A 12,999-nucleotide genomic window follows, 5' to 3' on the forward strand; every position below is an offset into this window, starting at 1 on the left:
CCCCCCCCCCCCCCGCCCACCCCCGACGGGCCGCTGGCCACGCGCATGCCCGTGCTGGCGGCCTTGCGTGCCCCGCGGCCTTCGACCGGCCCTCCGCCCTCCGGGTGGCACCATCAACGCCGCCGCCACCACCACCCAGCGGGAGGGGCCATTTGCTACCGGGCCCCCCTCGGCACGGGCGGCCTCGCACCGCCGGCATGCGGTCCTCGCGCGCGCGCCGATCCCCCGGACGGCCAGGATTCGAGCCTCTCCGCAGCCCTTCGTCCGGGGCTGCCACTCGCTGGCCCGGTGGCCCCGGCGGTGGCTTTTCCCCCAAACCATCGGCGCCTCTCCCGTCGCCAGTCCCGCGGTCGCCCACGGGGGCCGGCCGCAAGGGTGACCGGTGCACAGCGAACCGCCCCCCTCCTCTGCGGCTGCCAGGAACGCCGGGAGGCTGGCAAACAGCCGCCATCCAAGCAGACGTCCACGCCCATGCCGGCCCCCCGGCACGCTCTCGGTCACGCACCGTCAGTACCATGGGACAGCGCCGAGGCCGGCGCCAGCGACCCCCCCGAGGTCCAGCCCCCCCCCCCCCCCCATTCGAGGGCACCGCATAAGTGCCCTCCCCGCGATGGGGGCGCCCAAGCCACCGGGGCATCCGGCCCGACACTTGGCCGCCCCTGCGCCGGGCGTGCTCGCAGCCTTGTGCGACCTGCGCCCACGGCTCCGGGCGTCTGACACCCATGCCCCAGCTCGCCCTCCGCCCGGAGCTCGGCCCCCTGCACTCCTCGCGGCAGGACGCAGCTCAGCCCGCCGAGCGCCGCGCACACGGCCACATGCCGCCGGCATCGCCGCCTGCCACACGCCCCGGCGCTGGTCCTTCCCCACCCGGCCACGCTCGAGGCGGGCCTCGGAGGGGCTGGCCAAGGGAGAGGGGCAGGCAGCTGGCCATGTGCATCGCACATGCCCCTGACTCTGCCCTGCCCGGGGTCGATCCACACCACCACGGGTGCTGGGGGACCCCCCCCCCCTGCCGGGGTCTTTTGCCGAGGAGACACCCTCCTCCGGCATCCGGCCAGCCAGGCCCCAGCCTCCGGGCGCCCGCACGTGCAGGACATGCCTTCAAGGCAAAGCACCCGCGTGCCTTGACACCACCTGAACTGCCATAGCCACTGCCCGCGAACTCGGGGCACCGCTTTGCACTAGCCAACCGTCTCATCAGACCACGCTCCCCTCCACACCGCTGGCGAGCCCAGCACCATGCTCGAGGCCTTGGCGCCTCCGGACGCGAGGTTCGGGGGCTCCCGGCCGCCTGCCAGGGTCGGCCGGAAAGGGCGCCCACCAACTGCCAGGCCTTTTGTCCCCCGGAGCAGCGTCTCGCCACCATGCTGCGGGACTGCTGGCGGAGGAGGCGTCGACGCCTCGGGCCCGGGCCGAATGTGCCCGGCAACCGCAAGCGTCGTGGGCTGCCTCCCTCTGGACGGCACTTGCCACCCATGAACAGGACAAGGCGGGCCATCAATGCGGTCGGCCCCCTCGCCGAGCGATCTCGCGCCGCCGTCCATAGTCAGCACCCGACGACCTGGAATACCCGGCGCACCACCCAATCGTGGCTGGCTCCCGCGCGGTCGCGGAAGGACGTCCGCTCGCCGAAGGGACCTTGCTGCTCGCCGGCCCCCCCCTTGGGCCAAGACCGGGGAAAGCCCCACGGGCTGGCCAGCCGGAGGCCCGGTCCCCAGCCTTTTGGCAACGCGCACCGCTCGGGAAGGGTGCTCTCATCGGGCGCTCCCTCACCTGATGAAGGCGCCCTTCCCCCACCCTCCTGCGCGCAGCCAGCCAGCTCCGGCCCACGCCACGGCACAACACACCGGCCCTCGACCGGCGCCCGGGGCACTCAGGCCTGTCCGCGCGCCCAGAGGCAGTTCCCTCACACCGGCCGCCGGCAGCCCAACTGGGCCATCGACCAGGAGGCGTGCCTCCTCGACTCGGCGTGGCCGGGCCCTCGCGCGTACCAAAGACCGGGCCAGGGGGCCCGGGGTGGTCTGTTGGCACGAGGCAAATATGCCACATACGCGGACCCCGCATGAAGGGGGCCTCGTCAATCGCCCAACACGCCGCTCGACGGCCCCCCTCCGCCTCCTGGATCGCGCGGCCGGGCAGAGCTCAAGTGCGGGGAATACCACCCACCGAAAGGGGGGCCTCAAGGGCAAGCCGCCGGCCATGTGCGCTCCCCTTGCATGCGGTGCATGTGGGGGGGCCGCTTGCATGCGCGCCACGCGCGCGGCAGCTCTGAGGACCCCCATCTCGGAGGGCATCCGGCGAGGAGGCCGCCATTTCAACCGCCCAGACCCGATCAAACGGCCAGGAGAGCGGGGCGGCCCCGGCGATCGGGCCCGGCGAGTCGCGTGCGCCCATCCCCCGCCATCGGGGATGCATTAGCGCGAGCTCGATCGGGCCCGGGGGGGGGGGGGGGGTACACAGGGCGGGCCCGGCCTCGCATCGCTCCCCCCCCCCGGGAAGAGGACGCTGGCCCGGTGGCAATGGCCCGCGGAGATTGGCCCCGTGACCCATGTAACTGAGGGGAAACCCAGTTACACCGAGGTGGCCCCTTGCTCTCTAGCATTCGGATGCTGGCAATGTTCTTGGGGCCGCGGCCTGTTCGGGTACGGACGTGGCGCGCGTCGAGCAAAGAAAAGGCGCAATAAAAAGACGAAGTATTTCCGGCAAACAAGCGAGCTGCCCCCGGTAGGCGCCCCGACCCCATGCGGCGCGGGCTCCTGTCAGGCCAGGTCGGTCGGAGGCCGGAAAGTTCCAGCCCCGGGGGCGGGGGGCTACCCCTCGTCGGGGCCTCGCGCGATGCATCACGCAAATGAGCTGCCCCGTTCGTTTCCGCCCGATGCCCGACGGAAAACCCGGCGGTGCCGGCCGCCCTGTGCCCGCAAGGGTGCATTCTCCGGCCCCGCGGTCGCCGTTTGCTCGGTCGCGCCACTCTGGCGTCGCGCGGCCCGCCTCGCGCTGTCTCCCCGCCTTGCCTTTTTTTTTTTTTGGGATGGCCAGGAATGGTCGGGTCATTCGCGGCCCGGCTCCCGCCCGGGGTCGTCGTCGTCGTCGTCGTCGGAGGGCCGCCATGGCGTTCCACCCCCGGTCGGGCATTCCCGCGGTGTCGGTCCTGAAACAAGGGCACCGGGGTGCTTTTTGCTTGGCCCCCGCGGCCGGCTCGGCGTCCGCCGGGCCCGGCGCCGTGTTCCGGCGGGGGGGGGGGATGCCCTGCCAGGCGGTCCTCCCGCCCCGGCGGCCGGCCGTGCCCCGGAGCAGCCTGTGCGTGGGCCTCGGCCAGCGGGGGCGCGCCCGGGGCGTGCGGCAAAAAATGGCCCGCCGCGGGTGTGCACCACCGGAAATGGCCGCGTAGCTCAATTGGATAGAGCACCTGACTACGGATCAGGAGGTTGTGTGTTCGAGCCGCATCGTGGTCAGCGTCCTTTTTTTGGTGGCGGCGTGTTTTCGGCAGCAGGGCATCGGCGCAAAAAGAGAGGTGCGAGGGCCCACCCGGGGTTGATCCGGGGACCTGTCGATCTGCAGTCGACCGCTCTACCACTGAGCTATAGACCCGTCCCGATGACATCGCCCACCGGGGACATGTATTTGTACCCTGGCCCGGGACCCCCGCTGCCTGCCAGTTGGTCCCGGCCGGGTGCCCCTCCCGCCAGCCGGGCGGGGTCCGGGCTCGAGGCCCACGCTGTTGGCGGGTGGAAAAATGCAACAAACAGCCGCACACACACACGCACACACACACACACACGGAGTCACAGCTTCCGCCGGACGATCATGCCCCGGAGGAATGCCCGGGGCCGGGGCCCGCGCCCGGCTGACCGCGGCCTGATGGCGCTGTTTCATCCGACCCCATCCCCACCCCCGGCCCGGCCCGGCCCGGGACCGGCTGTGCAGGGCGGCCAGCATGCGCACGTCGGCATCTACCTGTGTGTGTGTGAGCTTGTGTGGGGAGTCCGGCGGGCCGGGCCCGGCTTTTGGGCGGGGCTGCCGCGTTGGCGGATCCCCTGCCGGGGGGGGGGGGGGCCGAGGGCAAGCCCATTTTTCCGGCCCCCCTCCTCGGTGCCGGTCTCCTGCCGCCAATCCTCCCGTCGCTCGCGTGCTCGCATCCTCGCCCTTTGCCTCCGCCCCCGCCCCCGCCCCCTCCCTCGCACCTGACTGCCGCCGATCGCCGCCTCTCGTGGCCGCCGCCTGCAGGTCGCTGCCTGTCTGCTCCGCCGGATCTCTCAGGATGTCCGGTCCGGCTCGAGGTCCCCTCCGGGTGCCGGCACTGCTGCTGGCGGTGGTGGTCCTGGCCGCGGCGGCCGTGCTGGCGCTGGCATTGGGCCCGGCACCGGCCACCGCGTTGTCCCTGCCGCCCGGGGCCCGGGCCGGCGGGCCTGCCGGCCCGGCGGAGGGCATTTCCACGATGTCCTGCGCGCCAAATTGCGCCAACTGCTCCGGCCTCATTTGTAACTTCTGCAATACGGGCTTTTACCAAATCAAAAACGAGCTGGACAACCCCTGCGTCAGCCAATGCCCCGGGCACCTGCCGGCCATCCTGCTTGAGGTCCTCACCGAATATTGCGTCTTCCCCCAGGTGGATGGCTGCTCGTACATGGTCGGCAGCATGTCCACCTGCACGGCGTGCGTTGCCGGGCGTGTGCTGTCCGAGCAGGGGGGGGCGTGTCTCCACTGCCCGGCGAATTGCCAGATCTGTCCCGATGTCAGCTCCTGTAGCCAATGCTTCGGCGGCTTCCTCTTCCACCAGGGCACATGCGTTGCCCAGTGCCCGGGCGGCTTCTTCCCGAATGGCGGCTCCTGCTCGGCCTGCCCCGGGCCGTGCGCCACATGCAGCAATTCCTCCACCTGCGGGTCCTGCCATGGCGGCTACTTCCTGCATGGCGGCGCCTGCACGGCCGACTGCCCGGCCGGCACCTTCCCCAATGCGGCCAGCGGGGCGTGCGATATGTGCCCGGCCAGCTGCGCCACCTGCACCGGCCCGTCCACCTGCGGGTCCTGCCAGGGCGGCTACTTCCTGAGCGAGGGCCGCTGCGTGGCCCAGTGCCCGAGCGGGACCTTCGCCCACGCGGAGTCCCGCACGTGCGTCGGCTGCCCGGCCAACTGCACCACCTGCACCGGGGCCAATGTGTGCACCTCCTGCGCCGGTGGCTTCAACCTGCACGGGACGTCCTGCCTGTCGCAATGCCCCAGCGGGTTCTTCGCGCGCGGCGGCATTTGCACCGCATGCGGGCACCACTGCGCCACCTGCCCGGACGACACCACCTGCACCGCATGCGCCCCGGGGTATCCGCTGCACCAGGGGGCCTGCATGGGCCAGGGCTGCCCGGATGGCTACTTCGATCGGGACAACGCTTGCGCCGCCTGCAATGTCGGCTGCGCCACCTGCATCGAGGCCAGCACCTGTGGCACGTGCGCCAGCGCCCTGGTCCTGTACCAGGGCCAGTGTCTGGCTGGCTGTCCGGCCGGCACGTATGCCGGCGTCGGCCCGGGCGACGCCCCGCAGGGCATCTGCCTGGCGTGCCACCCGCTGTGCGCCGCGTGCGCCGGCCCGGGGGCCGACCAGTGCACCGCCTGCGACGACCCGCTGACCATCCGCCAGCCCATCCCGCCGGTGGACCCGCCCCTGGCCGAGGGCATGTGCGTGCCGGACTGCATGAACGACCCGTCGCAGTGCGTCGAGTGCGAGCCCGGGTGCGACCTGTGCCGGCGGATGCCCGACGCGTCGACCTTCTGCATGGTGTGCCACTCGCCGGGGCTGGCGCTGGATGGCCTCTGTGTCGGTGCCTGCCCGCCGGGCTACGCCACCATGACGGCGGCCGGCTACTGCGCCCGGTGCTCCGGCAACTGCGGCGACGCGTGCTTCGGCCCGGGCAGCAACCAGTGCCTCGCCTGCCCGGCCGGCAAGCGGCTGCAGGATGGCACTTGCCGCGATGCCTGCAGCACGGTCGGCTGGTTTGAATCCTCGCCCGGGGCCTGCTCCAGGTGCCATGCCAGTTGCTCGCAGTGTGTCGGCCCCGGCCCGGGGGACTGCACGGCCTGCCCGCGGGGGTCCTTCCGGATGGCCTCCCCCGGGGGGCTGGCCCACCAGTGTGTGACCGCCTGCCCGGCCGGCCAGTATGCCGACGTCCTCCATGGCGAGTGCCGGGCGTGCGATGCCAGCTGCGCCACCTGCTCCGGCGGGTCCTCGGCCAGCGACTGCACCGGCTGCTGGCCGGGCGAGCTGCTCTTCCACACCACTTGTGTGGCCAGCTGCCCGGTGGGGTACTACCCGACGGCGAGCGGCGCCCAGTGCGGCCCCTGTGGCAGCGGCTGTGTCGAGTGCGCCCCCGGGACCGGGGTCTGCACGGTCTGTGCCCCGGGGCAGTATGCCGACTATGCGGCCGGCATGTGCTACACCGTGTGCCCGGGGCGCTTCCTGGCGGACGATCGGGCCATGACGTGCACCCCCTGTGCCGAGCCTTGCGCGCGGTGCGCCGCCAGCATCGACCATTGTGTTCGGTGCCAGGACCCGGGGCACTATCTGCGCGTGGCCACCGGCGAGTGCGTGGTCGGCTGCCAGGCCGGCGAGGTGGCGATCATGGGCACCGGCACGCAGGCCGGCATGCTGCTGTGCGCCGCCTGCCACGAGTCCTGCGAGTCGTGCAATGCGCCGGGCAGCGCGTCGGCATGTTCCTCCTGCCCGGCTGGCAGCTTCCTCTCCCCGGGCGGGGCCTGCCTGGCGGAGTGCCCCATCGGGTACTTTGTCCAGGAGATGACCCGGCGATGCGATGCCTGCCATGGCTCGTGCCACACGTGCGCCGGTGCGAGCATCGACCAGTGTCTGTCCTGCACCGGGTCGGCGGACATCCTGCTCCGGGGGGCCTGTGTGTCCAGCTGCTCGGCCGAGGGGTTTTGGCTGGACGAGTCGACCCCCTCGCAGCGGGTATGCCACCCGTGCATTCCCGGGTGCCGGCTCTGCTCGGAGGCGGAAGCCTGCTCGCGGTGCAACTCCAACATGGTGCTACACCACTCGGAGGCCGAGGGGACTGCCTGCTTGGGCGCCTGTCCCGGGGGGTTCTTCGCCGATCCGCCGGGCGGCGAGCGCCAGCCCGTGTGCGCGGCCTGTGCCCCGGACTGCCACACCTGCACCGGGCCGGGGGCCCACGAGTGCCAGGTGCCCTGGTGCGAGGTGGATGGGTCGTGCAATCCGAAGAGCGGACGTGCGTTGGCCATCGGCCTGGCGGTTGGCCTGTCGCTGGTGTTGCTCCTGCTGCTGGCCATCCTGCTGGTTGTTTTCTGTGTCTTCCGCCGACGCCATGCCGGCCCCAAGGAGGCGCATGATATCGACATGACCATTCTCAACACGATGATGGGTATGTTTAGCCGGATTGCCTGCTGCTTCTCCTTCGGCTGATGACTCACACGGGGGCCTTTCATCTGTCTTCTTTTGTGGTTATGATTATGGTTATGTGTGTGTGTGTGTGTGTGTGTGTGTGTGTGTGTGTGTCTGTGTGTGTGTGTGTGTGTGTGTGTGTGTGCCTTTCTGTCTATCTGCCTGTCTGTCTGTGTGTGTGTCTTTCTGTCTTTCTGCCTGTCTTTCTGCCTGTCTGCCTGTCTGTCTTTCTGCCTGCCTGTCTGTCTGTCTGTCTGTCTAACTGTCTGTCTGTCTGTCTGTCTGTCTGTCTTTCTGCTTGTCTGTCTGCCTGTCTGTCTGTCTGCCTGTCTGTCTGCCTGTCTGTCTTTCTGCCTGTCTGTCTACCTGTCTGTCCGCTTGTGTGTGGACGTATATGCACATATGCACGAATATGCGTGCGCATGCGCGCACGTGCTGTGGGATCCTCACCCATTCGGTCGACCGGGCAAATGCAAGATCTATCGCTGCCCGGTTTCCTGCTGCTGTCCTTCCAGCATGACATTCGACTGGGCAATGCCGGCCCCGAGGCTACCGGCAGCCAGGGCGGCATCTTCCCGGCCGAGCCGATCAAGCCATCGCTCATCGCGGCCACCGGGCCCGATGGGATCGTTGTGAAGGTCGCCCATGGTGCGCGCTTTTCACCACCTGGCCTCCATCCGCCGGTCGGGCCTCTGTGCTGGCCCTTCCCCGGCGCCGCCCGAGGCATTCCCGCCTTTTCTGACTCTCGGAGGCGCCCTTGCTAGACGCGGACGGGGGGGCCCTTTCGAAGGCCCAGCTCCAGGCCATGTTCGAGAATGAGCTGTCGATCCTGTGGGCATTGCAGCAGTCTCCCCACGTGGTGCGCATGCTCGGGTACACGCAGCACCCGCCGGCCATCGTCATGGCCCGAGTGGCCACCGACTTGAGCAACCTGCTCACAACCAACGAGCCGCTGGACGTGGCCAACACCCTGAGCCTGATCCGGGGGATGGGTGCGTTTAGAGCCTTCCCGCCTCCGTTGGCGTGCGTGCGTGCGCGCGCGCGCGCGCGCGCATGGTTTCCCTGGCTGACAGTCTTGCTTGGCGTCCCGCAGCCGACGGCCTGGCCTTCATCCATGCGCAGGGGATCGCCCATCGGGATATCAAGTCGCAGAACATCCTGGTCGGCCTGTGCCCGGAGACGGGCGCCATGCGGCCGGTGTTCACGGATTTCGGCGTGTCGCTGGCCGTCAGCCGCGGCTCGGCCCTGCTGGACTCGGTCATGTTCGCGGCGTGCAGCATCGCCTTCGCGGCGCCCGAGATCCTGGCATCGATGGGTAACCATGCGCTGGACATCGCGGCTTTCGATCACATGGCGGCCGATGTCTATTCTCTCGGTTCGGTCTTCTGGCATGTGCTGACGCTGACTATGCCGTGGAGTGGTGCGTGTCTGGCATTTTGATTTCCCCACCGGGCCCCCGGCGGGGAGCACGGGGAGCGGGGGGGAGGGGGGGGGCTGTGTCGGGGTTCCTTCTTTCGTTCGGCCTGGCCTCGCGCCCTGGGCTGTGGCGCCTCGTCGCGCTTGGGTGCTCACCCTGCCCCGGCCTGCTCGCCTGCCGCGCTGACGCCCCGAGAACAGGGCTCTCCCAAAAGGCCATCCAATGTCGCCATGCGGCCGGCGACACTCCGGCCACGCATGGCCCGCCGCCCGGCGAGGCGCCAAACCAACACCCGAGCCTCCGCGTCCTGGTCTCCGACCTGATTCCCTGCATGTGGTCGGCGTCGCCCGCGAGCCGGCCATCCATGTCGAGCATTGCCCTTGCCCTGTCGGAGTAGGCAGCCCCTTTGGCTTCGGATTTCCGGGCGCCAGTCGTCCCGGGGGGGAATGGATGCCTCTCGCTCAGCGTGTTTTTGTGTTTTTGTGTTTTTGTGTTTTTGTGTTTTTGTGTTTTTGTGTGTGTCTGCGCGCGCGCCTGCCGGCCAAAGTGGGCCCTTCTCGGTGGCGATGGACCCCTTTTCATGCGCTGCACACCTGGCCACGGATGCGCCATGCGCCGAGGGGGGCACCGTCGGCGGGGGCGGGGAACGGGGCGTAGAGGACAGGAGGGCAGGAGGTCTCCATCCGGGGCGACGTGCGGAGGCAGGAGCGAGGGGGATACGCGGGGCTTGGGGGGACGCGGTGGCATATGCCGGAGGGGGGGGGAGGAGATCCCGCGCGTCCTTCGTGACCGGCCCGGTCCTCTCCGTGGCGGTGCAATGGCGGATCTCGCCTTCAGGTGCGCAATCCGACGAGGGCCTGCCGTGAAAAAGGGGGCCGGGTGCGGGATGGGGGCGAGTTTCAGCAAGACACGGCACATGATCAAGACGCATCGGGTGCCACTCCTGCGGGGAATGCCATTCACGCGCATTGCCTCCCGGGCTCGCCCGCCCTTTGTCGCCGATCATCCTGGCCGGGCCGGGCCGGGCCAGGCCGAGTCGAATAATATGCTACCGATGCGCGCCATGGCGCTCGGCTGAGGGGGGGCGCGCGGGCGGGGGGCAGTCTACCCCGTGCGGGGTGGGATAGTGCGTGTTTCTCCGGCCGGGCGGTCTGCCCGGGGGGGGATCCCCGTCCCGCCTCGTCAGGGGCGGGAGGCGCGCGGGGCGGCGCGCGGGTGTCCGTGCAGGCGCCGGCCCCTCCCCGGGGCAGGGGCCATATAGCGAGAGCGTGGCTTGGCACCTCACATCACCGTGTCCGAGTGGTTAAGGAGTCCGATTAGAAATCGGATGGGCTCTGCCCGCGTAGGTTCAAATCCTGCCGGTGATGCATCTATCTTTTGTCTTTTGGATCGCGGCTTCTCTCGCGCGCACGGGCACATGCGTGTTGCGCACGTTTGTGCCCCCCCCCCCTTGGGCCGGGGGAGGGCCTTTTTTTTTCTTCCCGGACCCCGCACCCGGAATGAGGGAAGAGGCGCCGCCGCCGGCCCCGAGGTCCGGTCCCCGTCCGCCGGGTGTCCTGGTGGCCAGTTTCAAAAGGGGCCGGGGGTGGGGGGGGGGGGTCAAGAAAGAGCCTGGGCCTTTTTCCTTGGCCGCTGGCCTCGCTACGCCCTGCCCTCCCCCTGCGGCCCCTCTCAGGAATGCCTGGTTTGTGGGCCAAGGGGTCCGCCACAGGGGGCTGCACTCCTCCCGCCCCCCGGAGAAGGACGCGCGCGCCCGCACGCCGCGTGGCGGAGCTCGGGCACCCCGTTCCTGGCGCCCCGGGCCCGCTCGCCGGGTTGCCTCGGGGTGGGGGACACCGGCGGTGGTGCTGCGCACCGGGGGGCTGGTGCCGGCCCCGCGCTCCGACCCCCGCGCAGGGCCGTTCTCGAGCCCGAGCAGCGTGTCGGGGCCTCTCCGCGCCGGCGGCCCGCGCGCGCGGGCTCGCGGAAAACTACTCAGGCGGGCGCCCGGGCGGCGACCCCTGGCCTGATGGTCCCCCCCCCCCCCCCCACGTTCCCCCCCCCCCCCCCCGGCGGCCCTCCATATGACCCCTGACCGTGCGGCAGGTGGCCGGACGGGGCCCGTAGTGTGCGGCGCACGGGCCGCCGTTCGGCGCCATTGCCGGCCCCGTTGCCCCCCGGCCTTCGGCCGCGCCGCCCGGCCTGCCCTGGACGGGCGTCGGGCCGCTGGCCGTCGGTCATGGGCACGCGGGCGGAGGGGACACGGGGGGCGGGCCCTGCGTGCCACTGGCCTCCGCAGGGCCAGGCCCGGAGTCGCGCAGGCCCTGCGTGGGCTGCCCCCCGGCCAGCGGCAACGTGGGCTGCCCGCCCCGGCCGCGCCACGCCGCCCCGGAGCAGCAGGAAACAAAATGAGCCTGGGCCGGAGTTCATGTCTTGGCTCGGATTTTACCCTGTGCATGGTCGCCGGGAATGACCACCCTGAGGGGTCGGGTCCCGGGGTTGGGGGGCGTGTTTCATTTGCACCCCTCCTGGATCGATCGGCCCCGCGTCACACCGGCGCCCGATATCGTGCGATGTGACCGTGCCACAAACTGCGCCCGAGGCGGAGCGGGCGCCGGCGACCGGGGTGAGCCCGACGCCGGGGCTGCCTTGCGCCCGCCCGCCCCCGCCCCTGCCAGCCTGTCTCATCACTCCATGGTGGAGATCTGCCCGAAGAGTGGCCGGCCCGCGGCACTAGCCCGCCGGCACATGGCCAGAACCTGCGCCTGCGGTCGTGTTGCCCTGCCCTCCCCCCCCCCCTATCTGTCCGACTGAGCCTGCCCCTCGCCGGCCCCCGCGCTCCTCCTCCGGCCCCCCGTGGAGAGGTACACCCCCGCCCCCTGCGCCCCTCCCGCCACCGCCCCCGGCTACACTGACCCCCCTCCGCGCATCCCCTCGCCTGCGCCCTCGCCAGACTTCACCCGGCTCTCCTCCTTCCCCCCTCCCCTCGCCCGCGTCACCGATGCTCAGGGCGTCCGGCCGCCCGGGCCCCCCGGCGCTGGCCACGCTGCTGGCCCTGGTGGCAACGGCATGCTTGCTGCTGCTGCTGGCCGGGCCCCGGGCCTCGTCGGCAAGTCCGGCCGCCGGGCCGCTGGAGCTGGCACCCGGCCCGGCGGCCGGCGAAGCGCCTGACCGCCTTGAGGCCGGGCCCCCCCCGGCGGAGGACGGCCAGCTGGCCGTCGCCTCCTGCGGGGCCTACTGCAACTCCTGCATGGGCAGCGTCTGCTTCGGCTGCCAGAGCGGCTACTACCAGCTCAAGGACAACAATGTGACCCCCTGCGTGGCGCAGTGTCCGCCGCACCTGCCCTCCATCTACATCGAGATTGTCAACGAATACTGCTGGGCCACAACGGTCGATGGCTGCAGCATGATGATTTCCTCGCCCTACAATTGTGCCATGTGCTTCCCCGGGCGTTTCCTGTCCAACGGCGTGTGCCTCCACTGCCCGGCCAACTGCCACACCTGTGGCAACGCCAGCAGCTGCGATGTCTGCATGCCGGGGGCCCTCAAGCACTGGGGCGCCTGTGTGTACAGCTGTCCGGATGGCTTCTACTCCGATGGGTCTTCCTGCATTGCCTGCCACTCGTCCTGTGCCACGTGCAGCAATGCGTCCAGCTGTGGCTCCTGCGCGGCTGGCTGGTTCCTCCACGGGTCGTCCTGTGTGTCGGCCTGCCCCGGCGGCACCTGGGCCGATGGCAGCACCCGCCGGTGTCAAGCATGCCCCGGTGGCTGCTCCGCCTGCACCAGCGCCTCGTATTGCACCTCCTGCATCGCCGGGCGCTATCTCCATGGCAGCTCCTGCCATGTCACCTGCCCGGCCGGGACCTTCCCCAATGGCGCGGTCTGCACGGCTTGCAGTGCGGGCTGCGTCTCGTGCACCAGTTCCAGCGCCTGCAGCGCCTGCACCAGCGGCTACTTCCTGCATGGGGGCGCCTGCGTGACCGCCTGCCCGGCCGGGTTCTACCCCAACGGCGGGGTCTGCTCGGGCTGTCCCTCCACTTGTTCCACCTGTACTGGGGCCACCACCTGCACGGCCTGCAAGGCCGGCAGCTTCCTCAATGGCAGCTCCTGCGGGGCCACCTGCCCGGCGGGCACCTTCGCCAACAGCGCCAACAACACCTGCTCTTCTTGCCCGGCCGGGTGCTCCGCCTGCAGCAGCGCC

At 70.7% G+C, this 12,999-nt stretch overlaps 2 protein-coding genes and 3 non-coding genes across 5 annotated transcripts in view; 4 read left to right on the forward strand and 1 right to left on the reverse strand.

Moving 5' to 3' along the window:
• Positions 1–3,378: 3,378 nt before the first annotated feature.
• Positions 3,379–3,452, forward strand: H696_03281. Its single transcript has one exon. It is a non-coding gene; the product is annotated as a tRNA-Arg (tRNA).
• A 64-nt stretch (positions 3,453–3,516) lies between these two features.
• H696_03282 lies at positions 3,517–3,588 on the reverse strand. Its single transcript has one exon. It is a non-coding gene; the product is annotated as a tRNA-Cys (tRNA).
• A 670-nt stretch (positions 3,589–4,258) lies between these two features.
• Positions 4,259–9,296, forward strand: H696_03283 (TKL protein kinase; the record flags this gene model as incomplete). Its single annotated transcript, XM_009497151.1, has 5 exons — positions 4,259–7,382; positions 7,880–8,050; positions 8,167–8,394; positions 8,496–8,822; positions 9,020–9,296. The coding sequence occupies 5 exons, from the start codon at positions 4,259–4,261 to the stop codon at positions 9,214–9,216; spliced, it is 4,047 nt and encodes a 1,348-aa protein (XP_009495426.1). The 3' UTR covers positions 9,217–9,296.
• Positions 9,297–10,104: 808 nt separating this feature from the next.
• On the forward strand, positions 10,105–10,186 carry H696_03284. The gene has a single exon. It is a non-coding gene; the product is annotated as a tRNA-Ser (tRNA).
• A 1,403-nt stretch (positions 10,187–11,589) lies between these two features.
• The window catches only part of H696_03285 (serine/threonine protein kinase), a 9,131-nt gene continuing 7,721 nt past the window's right edge, over positions 11,590–12,999 (forward strand). Inside the window, exons 1-2 of the mRNA XM_009497152.1 lie at positions 11,590–11,662; positions 11,752–12,977. Coding sequence (XP_009495427.1) covers positions 11,800–12,977 — 1,178 coding nt within the window. The 5' untranslated portion in view covers positions 11,590–11,662; positions 11,752–11,799. The remainder of the gene's footprint in view (positions 11,663–11,751; positions 12,978–12,999) is intronic.

This window comes from Fonticula alba (assembly GCF_000388065.1).
Source record: "Fonticula alba strain ATCC 38817 unplaced genomic scaffold supercont2.5, whole genome shotgun sequence".
Lineage (NCBI taxonomy): Eukaryota > Rotosphaerida > Fonticulaceae > Fonticula > Fonticula alba.